General features: G+C 40.4%; 3 protein-coding genes across 14 annotated transcripts in view; 2 read left to right on the forward strand and 1 right to left on the reverse strand.

The window, feature by feature from the left end:
• Nucleotides 1-23010, forward strand: part of LOC118089892 (transmembrane protein 14C) — a 127624-nt gene that overhangs the window by 95537 nt on the left and 9077 nt on the right. The gene's annotated exons all lie outside the window — the stretch shown is intronic.
• Nucleotides 1951-12675, reverse strand: C8H6orf52 (chromosome 8 C6orf52 homolog). Of its 12 annotated transcripts, none has more exons than XM_035125007.2 (10): nucleotides 12573-12675; nucleotides 10914-11085; nucleotides 10209-10272; nucleotides 9185-9261; nucleotides 8968-9089; nucleotides 6442-6621; nucleotides 5421-5540; nucleotides 4496-4892; nucleotides 3874-3916; nucleotides 1951-2337 (listed from the first exon to the last, which is right to left on the reverse strand). In XM_035125007.2, exons 4-10 carry the CDS (start codon nucleotides 9212-9214, stop codon nucleotides 2201-2203), a joined length of 1029 nt encoding a protein of 342 aa, XP_034980898.1. In that variant the 5' UTR covers nucleotides 9215-9261; nucleotides 10209-10272; nucleotides 10914-11085; nucleotides 12573-12675; the 3' UTR covers nucleotides 1951-2200. The 12 variants fall into 12 exon arrangements, with proteins under 12 accessions (XP_034980898.1, XP_034980894.1, XP_034980895.1 ...); XM_035125003.2 differs by having other exon boundaries at nucleotides 8968-9092; XM_035125004.2 differs by having other exon boundaries at nucleotides 8968-9092; nucleotides 9185-9377.
• Nucleotides 12736-22265, forward strand: PAK1IP1 (PAK1 interacting protein 1). The gene is made up of 10 exons (XM_035124997.2): nucleotides 12736-12967; nucleotides 14061-14223; nucleotides 14985-15105; nucleotides 16090-16164; nucleotides 16372-16424; nucleotides 17957-18102; nucleotides 18187-18284; nucleotides 18715-18814; nucleotides 19416-19542; nucleotides 21780-22265. The coding sequence occupies exons 1-10, from the start codon at nucleotides 12905-12907 to the stop codon at nucleotides 21932-21934; spliced, it is 1101 nt and encodes a 366-aa protein (XP_034980888.2). The 5' UTR covers nucleotides 12736-12904; the 3' UTR covers nucleotides 21935-22265.

Here is a 23010-nt window from a genome sequence, read left to right on the forward strand (position 1 = left end):
GAAAGAAATTCATTAATTCTTGCAAAGGTAATTGCTCTCTGACATTTGGATATGCAAGTTTTGTTATATATGCTGGGTGGGATAGAGTTCCTAACATTCAGTTCTAGAACTAGTTGTCCTAGAGGGGTGTGCTCACAGAACGGTTCTAAGTGCTTCTGGCTGGAGACACAACATTCAATTAGGATACAGTACTGTAGTGGTTTGCAACTTAAGATAACATTGTATGCTTAAAAGGAGAGGGGTTTGTGTATTTTCTGTCATCCGTTCATGGAAATCTAAACCAAAATACATTGCCTCACCCAATCTAAAGCTCTTTTCTCCTTGTGTTAGCAAAAATTAAGAGGAGAATCTATTGCAGCTATCAAATGATGGGCTGATTTAACCCAGCCACTATCTGAATTACTCAACAATGCTGATTTGGAAAGTTTCTCTCTCCTTTGGACAACTGGATCCAATAAACTAGTACCGGTATGTTAAATGTCAGCTTTGACAAATTAGCTTCAGTTTGTAACAGGGAGGCTGGTTTACCATTTAGTACCTGAAATGCTCTCAAGTATTGATTTTGAATAGATTCAGTCCTTTAAATCCATGTCACTGCAGAGCTGTCCCACTGGAAAAGGATTAAGATAACTCTGCTTTTATTATTAAGGGAAACTTAACAATAATATAATAATTCCCTTAATTATTAAGGGAAACTTGTGGCAAAACTAACGAGTTAGGATTGGTTATTGATCGTTGCTGGAAGTAAACCATAAGGGAACATGAGATGCATAGGATTGCACTGAAACGTGTATGTAGCCCAATCCTCTGCATGTTTATGGCTTGTCAATTTCCACTGTAAGCAATTTCAACCATAACATTGAGCAGAAAGAACTCTCATTATACACCTTAACTAAGGATATGCAGAAAAGAAGATTTTTCTAGGTCAACAACTACACATTTAACATTACACAGAGGCAAGTAACACTATGGACACCTATTAGCATAATGCCTACCAGTTAATTAAATTCAATCATCTCCCTCACATCACAAAAGTCAGAGGTCTTGTAAGAGTTGTATGGAAGAGTTGTATGAAGCCAAGAATAATTTAGATCTTGAATGGGGAACCTATGTTCCTCCAGCTATTAGACTCACCAGCTATTCTGGCCGGGGCCACATCTTCCTCAACCCTTATTATAAAGTATTCATTATCCCTCTGAAGCACTTAAAAAGAAAAATAAATAAATTCCAGCCTGCTTCAATATGTAGTATTTGCACACTTTTTTGGGGGGGGGGGAGAGGTGCTTCGTATAATGAGCACAATCCCCAAGACAAGTTGATCTGTATGGCCTCAGGAACAGTCACTTTGTATTTTTGCAGAGGAAAAAGGGAAACTGCTCCACTCAAATCTCATCTTCTCACAATAAGAATAAAGTAGTCTTACTCCCAAGGTGGGTATAGGCCTGCAATGTGAATATTTTTTCATCCCTTTGCTTTTGATCTTTACTGGCAGATTCAATTCCACAAAGACACAACTGCTTACTCTTGAATGAATGGTGAAATCACGAAGGTTCATTTAAAACAGTATCAGCTAGCCAATGGGATTTTCATGTTGAAAAGGCAGCCCAACTCTGGTTAGTATGTGGACTAATGGGCAACAGTTATCTCCATCAGGACCTGTTTGTAAATTTTGCCCTAGAATCTGGCCAGCCACCCCGGAGGCAGTATGGGACTAGACTGCCCTTTGTTCTTACTCATCAAGTAATGCATTTGCTTACATCATTAGGAAAGCTCATGCAAACTACACAACAGCAACAAAATAAATCAAAGACTTAAGGTCCATCTAGCTCAGCACTGTCACCAGTCTTGACCAGCCAGGTGAAAGGACCACACCCACAGAAGCCTCAACCCTACATTTTGGAAACTAGATCACAAACTTAGTAAAGTAAAAATAACAGGTTCCAACTGACATGTTTGCAGAAACAAAGTTTTATTATTTACATAAGCAAGTCTATCTTTAGACGAACTCTTTACATTTCCAGAATATTTACATGATTTCAAGATACTGGGTGATGAACTAAAATGACAAAGGCCATCAAAGCATAGCAAAACAAAATCCAATACCGTGCTTAAAAACTTAGGATCCAAAGTAATGTTGAAGAAATGTCAATTTAGCACCTTGGTCATAATAGTCATGCTATGGTGTTAACATAAGACACTTTTAGAAAGCAGTAGGGATCTCAGAGGTGACCGTATCCAGAGGTTGCCAATGACAGCTCATAAGTGTGTCAAAGAGTTCTTCACTTCTCACCATAAATTCTCTGTTCATTCTGTGAACGTCTACGTTGAGCTGTGGATCTGTTTAAGCAAAACAAAACATCAGTGAGCAAGGAATCAAGTAAAACAGCTACTATACAGGAAAACAAACTTTGGAAAACAGTGTTCTCTGTCCATTTTCGTCTGTTGTGAATTTTTTTTACAAAACAGCTTAAAGTACAGAATGCATTCTTATCAAAATGAAAAGAATGATTTTTATGCATAAAATGATTTTTAAAGAGTTTAATTTTTAGATTCTCTACTTATTCATGACTTTTGTGTAATTTGTGTTATGTTATCTCATAACAGGGATAAACGCAGAACACAGAACAAAATTCTACACTGAATGCACTCTTATGAAACTACAGTACGCTACTTTCCAGCTATGCAAAAGCCAGAGTTTCCCATGCCCATTATACATCTCTCCACCCTGTGTCCAGATAAGCAAGAGACATCACCACAGTTCTTGAACACATTACAACCAGGCAAAAAACACTCAAGGACAGTACACAGCCTGGGAATGTTCCCAAGGCCAAGGGCCTAAAGCAGGGGTCAGCAAACTTTTTCATCAGGGGAGCGGTCCACTGTCCCTCAGACCTTGTGGGGGGCCGGACTATATTTTGAAAAATATAAATACCCTGCAAGCCGGTCCCACAGCTGCCTCCGGACCTGGAGGAGGAATGCTCTCAGGAGCGCATCTCGGTGCCACCCACTCACCAGCATTGTTGATGAGCAGCAGCCACTCCATTGGCCCATCCCTGCAGAGCTCCCAGGCGGTGTGCGCCATGTGCTGTGGCCCGTCGTCCGAGGCCAGGGCGCTATGCAGGCCGTGCATGCAGTGCTGGGCAGCTCGTGCTCCAGCACGGCTGCCGAGCAGCAGCGCTGAGCCATGTGCCAGGCCAGCAGACGCACCAAGCTCCAGCTGAAGGCCCACAACGAGCCTTTTCTGATGCCCAGACCCACCACCCACCGGCCTCTCCATCCATGGCCACGCCGGGTTTACCTCAGTGTGCAGGCAGCAACGCTTTGGATTGGCTGCAGGAACTTCCTGCCGCCAATCCGAAGCTGCGCCAGCGTCGCTGCCTGCCCAGAACCGTCCACAGCTTTGGATTGGCTGCAGGAGCTTCCTGCAGCCAATCTGAAGCCGTGCCAGTGTTGGCAGGGTCCACGGGCCGGATTTACGAGCCTGGGGGGCCACATTCAGCCCCCAGGCAGTAGTTTGCCAACCCCTGGCCTAAAGGACCACTTTGATCCATGGACGTTTCCCATCCCTGCTGTAAAACAACATTTCAGAGATTTTCTTTGGAGACCAGTACATTTTGTCCAATGAAAAAAAGGGGAGGCAACATCCAATTGTTATTTCCACTTGCAGTGAAACTTACCCTTCCTCCCCACCCCCTTGCATACCCCCGAAATCTGCTTGAGGATTGAGGGACCCTCTGGAGCAGACTTGGGGTACAGGGGCTGCAGAGGGAGATAAGGAAGAATTCCATTGCAACTGCTGACGCAATGTTGGATCTTGCCTAACTAAGATAAGCATCAAAGTCCACTTGCATGTACTAATAATATCACAATTACCTTCTGTTATTAGATCATCATTCATAACCATAGTAGAGGTCTCCTGGGGGAGGAAAAACATGAATCATTTCTCTAAAGAAAAAATATCTATCTGCTATTTTTGAAATAAGAAGAAACTTAAAGCACAATTGCTATAAACATTGTAACCTGATCCTCAGCTTCTTCCTCCACTCCCCTTTTTTACTTTAAAGTCACATAAAGTTAGTGATTTAATGCAACTGAGCTGAGCTATATTTTGAGTTTATTGCATTTCAGTATAATGATAGACAAACTCCAAGGGTTGGGCTTGTCTGAATCTTACTCATGTTAAATAACGACAATCAGTTAAAGAAATGAATCAAGCAGAAACATGATCCATGAATTTAGCTATAATCCTATTTGGCTTGGGACACTGAACTGGACAGTACTTCAGAGTAAACCTCTATACGATTGGTTACAAAAATGCTTAAAGCCTGGACCTAGTTCAGCCAGCCCTCACTGCCTGTGTTTTAAAACAGCACAGGTTTACAATTATTGCATTATTAAAAAGCACCCAACAGCCATATTTAAGGTATATAGTCATTATTTCTACCTATGACTTCATAAAAAAAAACTTCAGTTGTAAGTATGCTCAAGTGGATACCTGAAATATGGCTGGATTCATAGTTTGCTGTCCCATATTTCCGGTTGGTTGCATCCTTTCATAAGATGCATAGCTGTAGTTGTAGTCGTTATATTCGGCATTATAATCTCCATATTCAGCATTATATTCTCCATATTCAGGGTAGTCACCGTAGCGGTCGGCAAAACGGGAACCAAAGCGCTCAGCATAACGTTCAGGACAACGGTCCCCAAACTGTTCAGGGTAACGTTCAGGAAAACGGTCCCCAAAACGGTTACCTCGTTCAAAACGGTCAGCACGTTCATAGCGATCAAAGCGTTCATTTCTATCATAATTACACTGGCGGTAGTAGTTTTGATAGTCTTGATAATAATCATTATAACTATAGGGCTGGTACCGCTGAAATTCTGCTTTCAATCTAAAACACAAAGCAAAAGAAAAGTACAAGTTATCTAAAGCATGAAATAAAACCAATCGCACCACGGAAAGTCTAGCAAAAAGTCTAGCAAAAACTAAATTCCCTAGAAAAAGTTAACCTGAATACAGGGTGGAATTATAGTGCTAGGTCTTTCCTTCCATCTGTTCAAGGATTTTTCCTAGCGCAACGGAAGATTCTCTCCCTGCTAACTCCCTATGCCCCCAATTTGTACTGGGGTTCCTCCAACTCACTGGAACAGATTTGGGGAAGGTGCATGGAGTACACAGAGGGAGAAAAAGGGGGGAAAGTCCTATTGTGCAAGTGGAAACCCTGAAAGAGGAGGAGGAGGAGAGGAAGAAAGCAGAATCATGGCCTGGCTGTTCATGTGGTAATAATTATGTTGATTATTCGAAAGAAAAGCACAGGTGTTTACAATTATGCAAGAACAAAACAAAACTAACCCTAGGCTCCAGAGTAATCATATACAAATGGTGTGTTTGTAAGAGATTAGTAAATTTCATGAGTTACCTTTTAGAAATTCCTAAAGTCAATCGGATTCGTTTTCCACCTAGACCAGGTGCATTCTGACAATCTTGCAATGCTCTCATCATATCACCTTCTTCAGAAAATCGGACAAAGCCATAACCCCTAGTTTTAATACACATTTTAGTACATGTTCATTCTATTAATATTCAATTCAGCAATTTAGTGCTGCAACTTATCGAGTTGACCATTTCTTTCCCTGGGTGTTCTCACCACATTTCTGGGATATCCCCCCACCCCGGAATGTACATCTTTTTCAGAATGATTTGTTAGGGTGTTAGGGTTTGATGAAATAAATCAGAATACTATTTATTTCAAATTTTATCAAACCCTAACACCAGCATAAACTGAAATTACTTCGCCTCCAACAATAATGTTTTTTCATAGGATCTTTATGCTTACTAAGTTCAATATTATCTAAGCAAGTCACTGGTCATGAAATGACACCCAAATTTTTTGTTACTGCATCATTGGTGGACTCTTAGATTTCCAATGGTCAAATAAATTCCATTCCAAAAAATGTTAGCTGCAGACTACTTCTCTTTGCCACCTGTAAACTGGAGACATCTTACCATTCTCCTTACACTTGATTTTGATTAATGTTATCTTCCTTTCCTTATTAAATGCAACAGGTGCACTTAAAATATGCAACTTCATAAATAGTTCAAGAAAGTCTACACTAATTTGTTACATGATCATATAGAGCTATGACATATTAAATCAGGATCATATCAGGTTTCTCAAACTACAGCAGACCTCTATATGTAAGTGTAAGCAGTCACTAAGCACTGCAGCTCTGACATTCCCTCCCAAACATGCTACTTTTCCATTGAGATAGCAAGTTCACACTATGAGAAGACTGAACACCATTAGTCTATCTTCTCTCTTCTCATTGGAGATTGCACATTTGTTTCTTGATGTGCAGAGCTCACTACGAAAAGCTTTTAAGCACCTCAGTTGTACATAGTTTCTTACCACCAATGCTTTTTGTTCTGTAATAAGTTACCTGGAATATCCCAGCAGATCTGTGGCCACTTTGCAGTCTACAGAAGATGGATACCTTTTGAAAAAGTAGTCATAGAGCAAGAAATCATCCACCTCGGGAGTTAACTCTCCTACAAATATTGCAAATTCAGGCCTTGTAAATTGTTCTGGCCTAACAAATTCTTGCCTTGGAAATTCTGGCCTGCAAGAAATTTAAAGAAAAAATGCAATTAGTAGTCTTGCAGTAAAAGCCTCAGGGCCCTGTATCCACTAGGTTACTTTCCAGAGTGTATGCCACTCAAATACCTACCTAGGATTGATCCAGCCAATACGTGTTTGTCCTTGCCCATGGTGCATTCACGGGCACCATGCACAGAAGCAATAATCTTGATCATGTCTGAGCAACAATCCTCAAACCACTTTTCTGAAACTCTGCTTCAGACCAAACTGTCCGAGAGGCTGCTACCACAACACAAACCACCTTTCCAAACCACCCAAGTGAAAAATATTTACTATACTATTAAATCCATGAAAGAGGTCAATTGCCTCCTCCAAAATAAAGTTAAGCAGTACTTTTAAGCAGCTTGTGGGTTGTTATTAGCCTGCTCTGCTTACGGATTCAAGATAGCAGTTCTCAAAGCTCTTAGTCTAAAGCAACCCTGCTAGCGTCCATGAGAGAAAATAGTCAAATTTTGGGTGGAATTCACTCTAGCACCAAAGAGAATGTTCTGTCAGCACAAGCATTTCTATGTGTTTTGTTGGGCAAGCTACACTATCCTCCTGCCATGTGCTGCTCTGGGGGTTCTCCAGACCCCCCCAAAGAGGATTTAGGGAAAGCATGGGGGAGCAGCCATGATGCACTAATGGGAGTCCTTGCACTTTAATTACCAGAAGGAGTAATTAAATCCAGCCCTTTATTTTCTTCACTGTTACCTCATTGCCATCAAGAGACCATCAAGCATACAAAAGAATGTGATTCAACGGCCAAGCAGAGTCACATATTCAGTGGATGCAGAAAAGAACTAAAATTAAGGAGGTTTTTCTGCAGCTCGAACTAGTTATTAATTCTATTTATTTTGTTATTACTGTTGCCTTCTCCCATAGCTGTGGCTTGAATCATTTGGAGCCTTCTGCTCTGCAAGTGCCTTTCATGTTCTCTGTTAGCGGCACAGCACTATCTGGGTAATATGTAAAATAAAAAAATTCCTTCAGTAGCACCTTAAAGACCAACTAAGTTTTTATTTTGGTATGAGCTTTCGTGTGCATGCACACTTCTTCAGATACATGTGCATGCACACGAAAGCTCATACAAAATAAAAACTTAGTTGGTCTTTAAGGTGCTACTGAAGGAATTTTTTTATTTTACTTCGACCCAGACCAACACGGCTACCTACCTGTAACCAGAACTGGGTAATATGTAGAGAGGGCTGATATCTAGGAAATCTTGCATAAGCAGCAAAAAGATGGACCTATGATTCTGCTTCTTCTAGCTCTAGAACTCTAATCCTAAACTCTACGTTTATATTCCCATTTTATAATGGTTAAACTGAAGCAAGAAATAGGGAGAATGAACATGACGGAAATATCATTAACATTAGCAAGCATGGATCAGATTAAGCAAACTCCCCAAAATGCTGTAATATTCAGCATGAGTTGCTTTGAGCAAGTGGGGCATAGATATTCTTTAAAAAATTGTGTAGCCCTTTCCCCAACATTTATCAGAGAATGCCAATACACTTTACATATATCGTACCTACATATATTAGTCAAAAGCTAAGTATGAAAGAACCTTCAAGTAGCTTTATAGATGGTTATCCTGATGAGTTGTTACCTAACTGTGGACAACATTATAATAATGTAGTTTGGCTCCAATTACAGACCAGATTCTCTCTTGTCCTATGACTTCATTAAAAATAAAACTGAATTTGTGGGAATGAATGGGGCTTGTCAATATCCCGCAGTGAGGTGGGCTTCAAATGTATATCCAAAGTGTAATGCTATTAATACTTTGTAGTGCCAAGGTATGTTTACTGCCTTTCTAGCCATTGAGATGGCTGTTGTAATTTTATTCAACATGTGCCCTCCAAGATGAATACAGTACATGGCAAAACCTTAAGCATCAAAAGGTAAACATGGTACAAAAGATAAAGCAGATAAATGACACTGAGAAAGCATAATCAGAAAACCTTTTGAGAAGCAGGGAACAAACCAAGAGGGTACAATACTTGTGTATATTCTGGATGTCTACCATCAGATGTATCAGCTTTCATGCTGAACACAGAATTCTCCCGATAGTCTTGGAACCGTTGCCTGAAGCCTTTTAACTTGTTTCACTTTAATTACAAGTTCATATCCACTGGGCCTTTGAAAGCTACTAAATAAACAGCTCCATTAAAACTGGCTTATTTCTTTATTTAACTTTACAAATTATTTTTTTTCAGAACAGCCTAATGAGTTGGTTTTTTGTTAATTTTGTGCTATTTGATTTAAATACTATTATATGGACAAGAGCCGGCTTTTTTTCTTGTCAGTTTCAAGGTTTCTTCACCTGCTTGGAATACTAGTAAAATCTGGTCTTCCTGCTCTTGCTTTACTCTTTTTCTTCCGTTTTTTGTGGGGGGATCTCCACCACAGAGGCAGGCTTTCTTTTTTGGCCTTTCCCACTGTATCCTGCTAGAATGAAAAACAGTTATACAGTATTTCATCTCAATTAAATGCCTCCCTCCCTCTCCCGATCACCACCTTGGTGATTTCCCCATATTCACCTTTCCCTTGACAGAAGCCTGGGGTCCCATCTCTCCCTCCGCCTCCCATGAGGGAAAGCAGCCTCTGGGGAAAATGCCTGGCAAAAATAACAGAGCCAAAGGATTGTATGAAAAGCCATATTCCCCTGACTTGGTCAAGCTGGCTATAGGAGTAACTGCTTTTCACGCCAACATTTTGACTCCCCTCGGTTTCCTTAATTTAAAAAAAAGAGTTAACCATTAGAGGCTGACCAAGCATGAAATTTAAGACTTGCTTTTACAACAGGACCCTGCTTTAGATCTCTCCAAGACTTGCCCAGAGACGCTACAGCAGAAAGAGGTCCAGTGTATGAGATGCAGGGCCAGGTCACCAATTATTATTTTTAACCTAAAAGGGGTCTTGGGCTCTTCTCTGAGATATTGATCAACACTGCCAGGTATCGGCCACTATCTCAGGGCAACTGTCTTGGGTAGACTGAATCTAAAGTGCAGCCAAAGGAGCTCACTTCAAGTTTTTACACTAGCAACATGCAAGTGGGGAAAAAATGCCACATCCAAAAAAAGGAGAAAGAAACCAGCAGAGGCTGGTTGGGGAGGAAAAGGGAAGGAGGCAGCAGTCGACCAGATAACAAAGGCAATATCCCTCACCATCCCTCACCATCGGGATAGAGATTCAACATTTTCATTTAAGGTTTACTTACATGGATGGTATCATTTCACTTCTAGCGCACCAGTTCAGGCATCCTAAATAGTGTGTGTTATAGGAAAGTCCCACCACAAGATCTCACTGTGCAACAGTGCAGAAAGCAAAGCTTCTTGTTCTGCCCCCAAGCTGCTTCAGTTGACGTGATTAAGGATTCCACAGCAGGGGAGAACAATCTGTCAGAAATTCATCTGAGGAAAGCATAGGGCTAAAACCCACCACCACCGCCACTCCTCCCCCAGAAATCCTTGCTTAAGTTTGACATTTGCCAATGGCTCTGACCATGGCTAATGTCTTCCCCTTAGGAGCTATGAATGTGTCATTCTCATAAAATGATCTTACCTGGCTAGCCATTGTTAAAAACTATCTTCAGAAGAAAAATATGCTGTGGTTGCTCTTCTGGGTGCTGTTTTTTAAAAAAGAAAAGAAAAGAAATATGTAAGTTTTTTAAAATGAAAAATAAACTGCCTTTAATTGCAGGACTGCTGCAAATGTAACCTATTGACCACTTAGATTTGGTGGGATTCCTTCCTTGAGGAATATAAGTGACCAAGTGCAGAATAGGGAAAACTTGGCAGCTATGAGCATCCCTAAGATGCAAACTTGTTGCTTCAATATGAATGCAACTCTACATGGGTATAGTCTCCGCCCAACCTGAAAATCAAAGAAAAACACATGCCCAATTTTTTAGGGTATGCTGTGTACTTTTATTTTTTAAAAAATGCTGTGTTTGCCATATTAACCATACCAATATAGTTATGAATTATCCCTTTATGTGCAGTTTCTACATTAGGACAAAATTAGATTGGCTGTACTTCATTGCATGTCAAACTGTAATGGTAACTTTGTTCCCAAGGTACAAGAGGACATCCAATCTGTAGATTAGCAATGCAAAAATGTAATGTAAAATATGCATTCAGGAAGCTAATATCTTGCTCTACTTACAAGATTGCTGACAGACATAGCCTCTTTAAAAACATGCAAATAACATGTTCTACAACTAGTTATTCAAGTTGAATAATTTCAATTTAAGATTATTCAACTTACCAGTCAGTGTCTACTACACAAACTGCCACATAAAAATAACTCTGGATGCAGAAGATGGGGAGTAGCAAAGTAAGGTGTCATCCAATGTATTTCGGGTTCCAAGTATCTTATGAATTCACAACTATTTTTGGTACTTTCTTCCTCCAAGATTGCTAAACAACCTATGTTTTCACTACAATACAAAGAAAGAAAAGGAAGAAAAGAAGAATTAGAGACACATGATAACAGTTTCATAGCAATAGGACTTATTTTGACTGACGGGAGAACTGGGAACCTTTTTGCTGTTTTGTACTGGTATTACAAATATTTGGTGAGAGTATACTAAACTGGGTAAGTCTCAGTGAAATCATCTGAACTTGTTTCCATGATACTTTTCGAAACACAAAGCACACCACAGAATTCTTACACTCAAAGATCATGCTCATAGCATGTATTTACATAAATCTTTAGAAGAATACATTCCATAGGTAAGCAAGAAACCCAAAGTGTTGCATCCCATTATATCTGCACATCAGTGAGATGAATTTCTGTTAATGCAACAGAACTTCACTTTCCTCTCACAAGAAAATAAAAACCCTGTTGAATCATGCCAAATGATCACTTAGTTCAGCATTCTGTTCTTACAGAGAACAATCAGATATTCATGGGAAACCTGAAAGCAGGACCTGAGCACAACAATTTGCAGAACTGCCTGACAGTAGAAAAAGAACAAAGCTAATTTGGCTCCTTGCTATTGATAGCCTTATCGTCCATGAGTTGTCTAATCCTCTTTTAAAGGCATCCGGGTTGGTGGCCATCACAACAGGCTGCAGGAACATAATTCCAGGGTTTAATTTCAGAGCAAGATTGGGGGGGGCACATGGAGGAAGGTGAAAAACACTCATAAAAAGTTTAACAGATTTTGATTGCACCCTAGTAGTTTGGGCAAAATATTAAAACAGAAAATAATTTCTGAAAAAAATATGCTTTTAAATTTTCAAATCTGAAAAATCCTAAATTAAGTAGTTCCCAAATTTTCTGTAACAGACGTTCAAGCAAGGGGGTGGCAAAAAGTTGTGTTTCCCAATAGAAATGTGGCTGTCTAATACAGTACTGCGATTAGAAAAAACACAACAACCTTACTAGGCCCTTCGTTTTTCAACTGAAAACTTGATTTCGCCTAGAACTGTATGTTTAGCAAAATATATCTGACTATCCGTCTCTGTCTCCTTTGATTTTTAAAAGTTTAAAACGGGGGGGCTTTACATTTCAGTTCGACCCGCCTGTTGGGGATTTTAAGTCCCACGTTCCACCTAGCGACGCTTAACGGTGCCACTGGGCTACGTCGAAAACGAAAGCCTTGGGCTGAGCCTTTGCAGAAAGCCCGATCCTCCAGTCCCCAAGGTTCAGGTGTCAGTCGCAAGCGGCACAGCCGAGACTAAGCGCGCCCAGGAGGATTGCGCAGCCTTGTAAGGGGCTAACCCGACAACAAGAGAGCGGGCGGGAGGAAGAGTCTCCAGCACGCGCCGAGGCCTCCCTCACAGGGGCGGGGCTGGAGAAACTCCACGAAAAGGGCCGGGGGAGCCTAAAAACCACCCCCAGAAGCGCTGGAGAGAAGCCGTTAAGGAACGAGAAGCACCCGCTCGCCACCCGCGCTCCCTCAGCACCTCCCATACTAACGTCTACGGCCTTCCTGAGAGCCGCCATAACGAGGAGTTCGGATGTCGCAACGCTCCCTTCCGCCGCCGCCCCGCCTTCTTCCTTCGACGACTTCCGCCCAAGGCTGCCACGGTGACTGCCTGTTTGTTTTACTTCCGGTCGCTCTTTACGGCCCCCCGCAACACGCCACCCAATACGAGGAGATCGAACGGGAAGCGTCAGTGACGACCGCAGCGCACGCACGCTGGTGGCACAGTCTTCCGGCTCCTGATCAGGCGGGAGAAATAGACAACCCCATGCAGCACAGCTATTAAGGACCCCCGCGTCATTAGGCGTCGCCGAAAGGCCGAGAAATGGAGCTGTTAGGGGGCTGCTACGAACAGGTGCTTTTCGGGTTCGCGATACAGCCGGGCGAGGTAGGAACTGTATTTTTTAAAAAACGAAACGGGTGGGGGCTGGAAAGAGCAAAAAGTGGCGCGTTGTGCACTTACAGCACGAGGGCCGCATGCGCGACGCACGCCACGCGAGATGCTACACGCACGAGGGTCACGGGGGAGCTCGCCTCGTCTTGCTCTAAGGCTTTCTTCCCAGAAGCCTTCGCGGCATTGGCCGCGCGCAGCTCCGCCCTTGTGGGTTCGAATGTTGCCGAGAGATGGGGGCGATGAAAGGGCGTCTTCCTCCCGTTCATAGGAGGAACCACGAGGGTCATCTAGTCCAACCCCTTTGCAGTGCAGGAATATTTTTGCCCGACGTGGCATTTGAACCCACGACTCTGAGCTTAATAGCTTCGTGCTCTAGCGGCTGAGCTATCATATCCTCCAACATTTAGGGACGTCCTATTCTATTGTTGTTGTTATACCCCGCCCATCTGACTGGCCTGCCCCAGCCACCCTGGGTGGCTTCCAACATATATACTGTAGAAACAAAATAAAATACTAAATATTTAAAAAACTTACCTCTACAGCCTTCAGATGGCTCGAGGGTCTTGATAACTCCATACCCTCCAACATTTCTCTGATGAAAATAGAGATGTCCTAAGGAAAAGCAGGACATTCCGGGATCAAATCAGAAACTGGGACGGTTTCTGTAAATCCAGGACTGTCCCTGAAAAAATAGGGACACTTGGGGGGGGGTGATTATACCCCACTTTCCTCCAAGTAAGGGAGCTAAAGGCGGCATCCCCATTTATCCTCACAACAAGCCTGTGAGGTAGAGATTGTGACAAATTTTGCATGATTGTTTCTCAACTGACCAGATATCTCCTTGATTGAACATGGAATGTTTTGTGTGCTCTGTGCACATTCTGGTCTTGATCCCAACACAGTTCATCCTAGCTAAGTCCCTATTCGAACTATGGCATAATTCCTATAACTCCATTGCTTTCATTGAACTTACTGATGAATAGGATTAGCTGCATCAGGCCCTCTGAAGATTAGTTCCCTGTTTCTGTTTTTAAAATTGGGATATCATTAGCAAATAATAATTGTTCTTTTTATGTTTTATCTTCAGAAATGGTCAGCTGTTCCTGATTTCACCCACCATGCTCACACTGCTTCACTGTCCGCAGTAGCTGTGAATGACAGATATGTAGTCACTGGCAGCAAGGATGAAACCATACAAATCTACGACATGAAAAAGAAAGTAGAACATGGTGCACTGATGCAACACGATGGTAAGGGGCTTATCATTCTTGTATTAGTTGCATGGATTGGGAGTGAGATATGTATTAGTGGGAGTTGGTTCTGAACAGGACTTAAGTACAGAAAGATATGAAGAGGCTTACAAATATTTGCCCTGATCCAGAGGCTACTTGCATGAAAGGTTGCAAGCATAAAGGCTTCCTGATTCACTTCTGTGGTATTAATAAAAAGGGAAGCCAGCTCCAGCAGGTGCCCCATATGCATGTTGAAGTGCCTGTGGGATTCTGAATCAAGGGCACTGCCTTTAATCCAGCACATGGTAAAACGCACATGCCAACCTTATTTCAAGGGTTTGTTTCCAATTCCAAGCAGCATACAGTGGAACCTCGGTTTATGAACACCTCGGTTTATGAATTTTCGGTTCGCGAACGCCGCGGACCCATCTGGAATGGATTCATTCACTTTCCATTACTTTCAATGGGAAAGTTTGCTTCAGTTTATGAACGCTTCAGTTTATGAACAGACATCCGGAACCAATTGTGTTCATAAACCAAGGTACCACTGTACACAGAAATAATTTTCATGGATTTCAGTGGAATCAAATTCAAAGTGGTACTGAGAACTGCAGAGTTCCTATGCACCAAATGATAGCCATAAGCTATCATAAACATAGTTTAGCATGTGCAGTTTTGCAAGGCATATCTAAATCAGTTACGCTGCAAAATTACCATTTTGAAATGTAGAAGACATGTTCAAAATACATTAAATGTAACTGATTTGCATGGATTTTCAGGCACTGTAACCTGCTTGGAATTCTATGGAAGTTCACATTTATTGAGTGGAGCCGAGGACGGTTTAATATGCATTTGGAACACAAAACGATGGGAGTGCTTAAAGTCCATTAAGGCACACAAGTAAGTATTGTTTTCTTCTTCTTTTTTAAAAAAAGTCTATGGCCTAATTTCAGAGTTGCATGAGAAGCTTTCTTATGCTCTCTTCCCCTGCAACCATTCCAGAACAACTCTTCCAGAGAATCCAAAATGGCATGGTACAGAAGGCTACAGTGGGTGGTGGAAATTGGATAGGAACACCTTGCAGAAACTACATCCCATGCTGTTCTGGAGGGTTTCTTGAAGTTGTTTACAAGCCTATATATTTATCACACACGTGTGGTAAGCAGAGAATGCAGCATAAAACAGTTGTAAAATATCATTATGAAACAACTGTTATCAGAAAAATAGTATCAGAATCAAGCAACAACCAAGTCAGGCTAAGTTTGTTACTGCCCCCAAACTCACTTAAACAGCTAAGAAAACACAGTAGGATCAGGTTGGGGCAGGTTTCTTCAATTAGGGAGTTCAAAGCATTCTCAGTTGTAGTGTAACCACTGAGGATGATCCAGGGGTAGTCAACCTTTTTATACCTACCGCCCACTAATGCATTTTTCTTGATGGTAAATTTTTTCTTTGCCACCCACCAGTGTTTAATGGAAGGAGGATTCAGCTTGTGCCGTAGAACCCCCTACCGCCCACCTAGAATCCTGAAATGGCCACTAGTGGGCGGTAGGGAGCAGGTTGACAACCCCTGCTCTAGTCTGAGCTGTCATTGATACTACCGTGTTTCCCCTATTTTAAGACGTAGCCATAATATAAGCCATAGCAGGATTTCTAAGCAATTGCGCGATACAAGCCATACCCCGAAAATAAGACATACTGATAGACCCTTCACCCACTAGCAATAACCCCCCTCCCGCCAGCCAACTCCTGCACGTCACCCCCACAAATGTAGTTCCTAATGGCAGGATGCAAAATACAGCCTTAATTCATGGGCAGCATTTATTATTGCTAGTGAGTTCATGGGAGTAATGAATCTTGACTTTCATTTGCTCTTTTTATCAGGGGACATGTGACATCTTTTTCTATTCATCCTTCTGGGAAGTTAGCTTTGTCAGTAGGAACAGACAAGACGTTAAGGTGAGTCGGAAGGCTGCAACTTCAGAAACATTCATTTTAATTTTATTTAAAACTTTAGATTCTTCTTTTCTGTAAACTCAGAGCAATTAACAAGTGATACAAATTCAAAACAAGTCCCAGAGGGGGTGAAAACATTAAATTGTTCATTTTTTAAAACTAGTTAATTATTCACTCCAAAATATGTTTATTAAGCATCTTGTTTTTCAGAACATGGAACCTTGTAGAAGGAAGATCTGCATTCATAAAAAATATAAAACAAAGTGAGTATATCCCCTTTGCATTCTGTCCTGTCCTGTAATTATAGATATGTCCATGCATTGCCAAATACCATGTGTGTCTAATTTCTTTAGTTCAGAGTCCACAGTTATTGTGTCCTTGGATTTGTGATGCAGCCCTGAAAACCCAGAGAATCTCTATTTGTTACACAAAAGTTTCAAGGCCCGCATTGCCCAATAATCCCATTGAATGCTATTATAAGTCACCAGCCTTCTCACTGGCAATTGTTCCTGGCAGAAACATCATTCCCATCCCAAGTCCTAGCCCTCCTCTGGAACCCTTCAAAGCCTGTATCAATCTATGTTTATGGCTCTCAAGTTCTTAGTCTCCTATATTCTGGAGGTACCTGTTGAGTACTTCCAAGCAGTCTTTCTTGCTTCATGCCTCTCCCTTCAGCATAGCTAGGATTTGGTTTTTCTGTTAGGAGTGCTTCTAATGTCTTTGCACTGGTGGCATCTATGAAGGCAAAATAGTTAAACCATGCTCCCCAGCACATCACATAAATCTGCTCCAGGAAGGTCTTGGGATCATAGCTGCCAAGTTTTCCCTTTTCTCGCGAGGTAGCCTATTCAGCATAAGGGAAAATCCCTTTAAAAAAGGGATAACTTGGCAGCTATGCTTGGGATCCTTCAGACAGCATGGGAGATGAAATGGGGTCCTGCAGGAAGGAAACAGAATTGACGGAAATCATTTCCTTCTGCTTGACAGAAGCCTCTGCTGAATGAGAGCCTTCCTTGAACACAAGGAACACCACTGGCTACATGTTTTCCAAAGCAAAAACATTAAGGAAACTTTGGTTTATAGATAACTAATATATTTGCCTTTTTATATCTTTATAGACAACACTCTTTTAAAAGACATGTAAAAACAAGGCAAAAATTTTACATACTGGGGTGTATGTAATGTTTTGTACTGTGAACAAGTACCGTATTTGTAGCAAATCACATTTGAAAAGAATCTTTGTCTAAGAGAGATGTTCTAGCAATATTCAGAAGGGAACTGGGAGGAGGGCCGGTAGTTTAACAATGTCCAAGACATTTCATTTCTCTATTTGGCTTAGATTGCTGATAACATTCAGTATTAGGACTCGGCTATCCGTTCCGGAGGTCTGGTTGTAAACAAAAACAGGTTGTAACCCAAGGTGCGCTTTCGCCAATGGGACCTCCAAAAAAATGGGTTGTAATCCAAAAAAAGGGACATGCGCTTCCGGATTTGACGTGGTTGTAATCCAAAACGGTTGCAGACCAAGGTACCACAGTATACAGTTGCAAATAAAACATTTTAAATGTGTTTTAAGTGCAATATACAATGTGACACTTTATGGCGATGGTGAGCCTTATGGACAATTATTTGTATTTTTAAAAACACTTTTTAAAAAAGCATTTTCTGAATGTTTTCTATATGTGTGTAGATTCCACCTTAGATTTCCTTATTTTGTTTGCTGTAAAGTGGTTATTTAGTGTCTATTTGAAATTAATATTTTATAAAACCTGTATCATTTTTCCTCTTAACGTAGATGCGCATCTTGTTAAATGGTCACCCAGTGGCGAGGTATACGTGGTAGTTATAGCTAACAAAGTGGATATATACAACCTTGAAACTGCTTCTATTTCTGGCACCATTGTTGCAGAAAAGAGAATATCTTCAGTAAAGTTTCTTACAGTAAGTAGTAATGCAATGTCAAAGTAAGTAAAACATTTTAAATAAATTCAACCTGATTTATGTTTTCTTCACCTTTTCCTTCAGGATTCCATACTTGCCATTGCAGGAGATGAAGAATTTGTACGGTTATTTGATTGTGAATCTCAAAAGTGCCTTTGTGAATTTAAAGCTCATGAAAAAAGGTATTTTCTTTCTGAAACATAATAGAAAGGAAATAATAATAATAATAATAATAATAATAATAATAATAATAATAATAATTGTTTCTACCAGCCACTCTGGACGGCTTCCAACAGAAAAATAAGATACAATAATCTTTTAAACATTGAAATATTATGCATGCTCTGGCTCAGTATATAATAGTCCGTTTTTAATTCTTTCTCTTTGGATTCTTGTTTTGTATTTTCATTATGAATGTGCCGTAGTTCAGCACTTCATTTATTTATTTATTTACTGATTTTAGCATGAAAGAAAGCATGTGTTTAAACCAGTAGCACTTTAAGTGGTTAAATAGGGCTGAATTGTGTCCTATCGCCAGTTTTCTTAGTGCTTGCTGCTGTTTAATTTTTACTAATTTTATTGGGATATTTCATACCAACTTTTGATCCATAGAGTAAAAGAGATCTACACTTTTGAAATGGAAGGCTTACATATTCTGGTGACTGCATCGAGCGATGGATACCTTAAGATGTGGAGTCTTGATCTTGAGAAGGTTTGCATATTACAAAGCTAAGTGCACCATTCAAGGTTGAATACTAAATTCCAAGAAGTGCAGTCTTAATTTATTTCATTGGCACTTAATAGCCACAATCTCAGCTAGCCGTGACATCAGTGGGAAGTGTGCTTCTGAGTAAACACAGCTAGGATTACGTTGCAGGTGTGCCTATGGCCGCCAAGTGAAAAGAGAAGACACAGCTTTTACACCTTTAAGAGTTGTGTAGAAGAGGGCATTTCAGCAGGTAAGCTACATCTTCTGAAATTCCACCATCAATACAAATATTGATGGTGTAAGCCACTTTTTTTTATCTGGCCATCTAAGTTATGCCCATCCTATCTGTTTGTTTGAAGAGTTCTTTTAGAATTGACATTGCATTCCCATGTATGGTTGTCGTGTGTTGCTCTATGCTTGATTCTCGTTTGAATTGCAACACAGGGGTCTGTTTTTTGTATTTTCTCCCAAGATTCCAGACAGGATTCACTCCCAGTCCTACCTAGAGATGCCAGGAATTAAGATTTAAGCACTTATCCATTGCTGCTACAGAATAACATGGTTTCTGGGATTTACATTAACCATTTCTTTCCCCTCCCTTCAGATTAGTAATTCCCCATCATTGCTGTGTGAAGTCAATACTAAGGCCAGGCTTACATGTTTAGCAGTTTGGCACAAAAGAGATTCAGAAACCGAGAAGACCCCCAATGAAGCCACAACATCCTCTCAAGGTATCATAAAGCTTTCCTGGACTTCTGTTAAGTTAAAAACAATCTTTATTAAAGAAATTTTTAAAAATACCTTAAATAGACTTCCGATTGTTCTCAAAAAAACTACCATGAATTACACTTGTTATATTTTACACAGTATCATATTATTATATTATTTTCTTAAGTCTTTTGGAAAAAGAAAGAAGAAAAATTAAATAGAAACACTAAATTTACATATATTATCTATACATTGCAAGACTCATTCAAGATCTGCCAACAAGTTTTCGCTGTCACAGTAATTTTTCAGATATTCCTTGACTATAATCCATTCTTGATTTACTTTTTGTGTTGAATACCCTCTTACCCTCCCTGTCATTTTTGCCATTTGCAGATATTCTAACAATCTAACTTGCCATTCTGATTTTGTAGGAGTAATTTCATTTTTCCAATACGTTGCAATTAAAATTATGGCTGCGGATGTCGCATACATAAAGAGTGGTCTTACTTCTTTTTTAATTTCAGTTGACATTATCCCTAGTAAGAAGGCTTCTGGTCATTTTGTGAATGGGATTTTTAACATCTTTTTAAATTCATTATATATAACACCCCAAAACTTTTTTCCACATTCCCACCACATATGCATAAATAACCCTCTTCCCCTCTTTACATCTCCAACAATTTTCCAATCTACTCTTATACATTTTGACCAGTCTGGCCGGGGTGAGGTGCCACCAATATATAATTTTCATGATATTTTCTCTTAAGTTGCTGTGTACCTGATATCTTCTTTCCATAATCTCTCCCATTGATTCATGTAGATATTATGGCCTAGGTCTTGGGCCTAACGTACCATTGCACTTTTCACTTCTTCTTTAGTCTCCCACTTGAGTAGAAGAATATACATTTTGGAGATATGCTTATTTTTGGCTTGTACTAATTCTTTTTCTAATCTTGATGTTTCTTTTTCAAATCCAGTTTGTCTATCAATGTTCTACCTCTCATTTATTTGAAAATATTGTAGCCAATCCGTCACATACCTTCTGATTTCATCAACTTTTTTCAAATTTTATTTATTGTTGTTTTCCTCAGTCTAGTAACATTCTATATGTTGCCCAGTCACCTTTTGCATTTTTCCTTTTTACTGCCATGGCCTCTATCGGGGAGGTCCACCAGGGGATTTTAGGTTCCAATATTCCCTTATATTTATCCCAGATTTTATAAAGTGATTTCCTAATTACAGTGGTGCCTCGCTTAACGAATGCCCTGCTTAACGAAATTTCCGCTTAACGAAAGGTTTTTTCTAGCGGAGGTTGTCTCGCTAGACAAATTCGTTTTACGAAAAATTCATCTAGCAAATCGCGGTTTCCCATAGGAATGCATTGAAATTCAATTAATGCGTTCCTATGGGAAAATTAAAAAAAAAAATCAATGCATTCCTTTAGGATTCGCTAGACGACTTTTTCGTTATAAGAAAAGACCCGTGGAATGAATTAAATTCATCTAGCGAGGCACCACTGTATATGGTTTTAAAAACCCCTTGTGTATCTTAACTTTCTCATAAACCAAATACGCGTGCCAACCAAACCTGTTGTCGAAGCCCTCTAAATCTAATAGATCTGTGTCTTTAAGTATGTTCCACTCTCTAATCCATGACAGCCCAGCCGCAGCATGAAATAGTTCAAAATCAAGTAGAGCTTTCCTGGATTTCTGTTAAGTTTTCAGCTGTAGGTAATACAGCGATGACTTGTTTAAAAAAGGGTTGATCTATATTAACCAGATCCTACCATAAAGTATATTTACAGCATTTTGGGGACAAGTGATTTTGGCTCTCATCAAACCAGTTCGCTCTGCAGAGTTGAAAAATGCACAAGTCCAATGATAGTTTGATTCAAGTTATTATTTAGACAATAGTGATCATGGAGGTTACTGTTCATACATTCAACAAAAAAACCCCTGGTTATTTTGTAAAATGTAGAGTTGACTCCAGTTTGTCCAATGGTGTTTGGGGCTGTTTTCTCTTTTCCTCTGCAGTGCCCTGCAGCCTTTCTAAATCTGTTCTACAGAACTGGGGGAACCTTTGGAATGGATGTGGGTAGCTGTAAATTTGTGAATATTGTTTCCCTCTGCCTTCCGTTCATGGAAGCCTCCCCTGGAAGAAAGAGCCTTCCATGTGTAGAGGGACACAGTTGAATAGTTTCCAGTGTATTTAAAGCATTACATCTTTAAATTTAACAATGAATAACTTCATTTTGTTTCAGCACATGAAGAGGAGCAACCATTGATAAAGAAAAAGAAAATTGGTTGGGCTGAGTGTGATAAGTCATCAGAGGGTGATGGCCAAGAAACCCTCAAGAAAGGAAAATCTGCTGGTGTACAGCAAAAGAAGAAAAAGATAATGCAGAGATTAATGTGAATATGTCGCTACCATTTGCAATTCTAATCCTATAATAAATTGCCACCAACCAGAGTACACTTGATTTCCAGCATAATTTTTCATGGCAATTTGATCTGTTAATATTTATAGAAAGGAACCATTTTTATTTAAGCTGTGAGCATTTCCAGATCCTATGACCAAATGTTTTTTACAGAGGAGGAAACATTTTTTGTTTTTAAATAAATATTTTATATAAAGCACCTGAAAAGTTCTATTGTAGTGGTTGAATTTGTAAGTTTTGGAAGAACAAGTACAGAAATCTCCCTAGTATGAAAATACTTTTTACATAGTTGCCAAGTACCCCGTTTTCCCTGGGAAACCCCCGTTTTTGCTTACCTTTTCCCGGTGGTCCCCCGTATCACTTCGTCTCCCGTTTTTCTCCGTTATTTTCTCCTGCTGGCGGCCATCCCCCCCCCCCGATTTGCCCTTCTATGGGCACCAAAAATGGCCGCCGCCGGCTTCAAAAGTCGCACCTACGCATGTCCGGAAGTGCATAGACGCAACTTCCGGTGTCGGTGGCGGCCATTTTGGTGCCCATAGATGGGCGGAGCGACACCGGAAGTTGCGTGACGCACTTCCTGACATGCGTACAAGCGACTTTCGAAGCCGGCGGCAGCCATTTTTGGTGCCCATAGAAGGGCAAAGTGACACCGGAAGTGACATTGACGCAACTTCCGGTGTCACACGGCTGCCGGTCCCGGATTCTGCAGTCCGGGACTTGGAAGGTAAGTTTTTAATTAATATAGGGTGATATGCTTGGATTCAACATGCTATATTAGTTATGAAGTTATTTTGTGGTTCATTTATATAATGCTTTTTGGCTCAAAGGCCCCCAAAGTATAAACAGAATATTAATACAAATTACAAACCTGATTGATGAACAATAAATCAATATAAAAAAGCAAAACCACTGAATGCCCACCAATTATACTGGAGATACCGGTACATTTTTGAGTGTCATTCATGCTCTCGCCATAGAGACAGCTCCTCTGCCATCTCCTTGGCAGGGTAACACACCCACACCCTAGGGTTGCCATATTTCATAGATTTAGGGC

This window comes from Zootoca vivipara, chromosome 8 (genome assembly GCF_963506605.1).
Source record: "Zootoca vivipara chromosome 8, rZooViv1.1, whole genome shotgun sequence".
NCBI classification, from domain to species: Eukaryota; Metazoa; Chordata; class Lepidosauria; order Squamata; family Lacertidae; genus Zootoca; species Zootoca vivipara.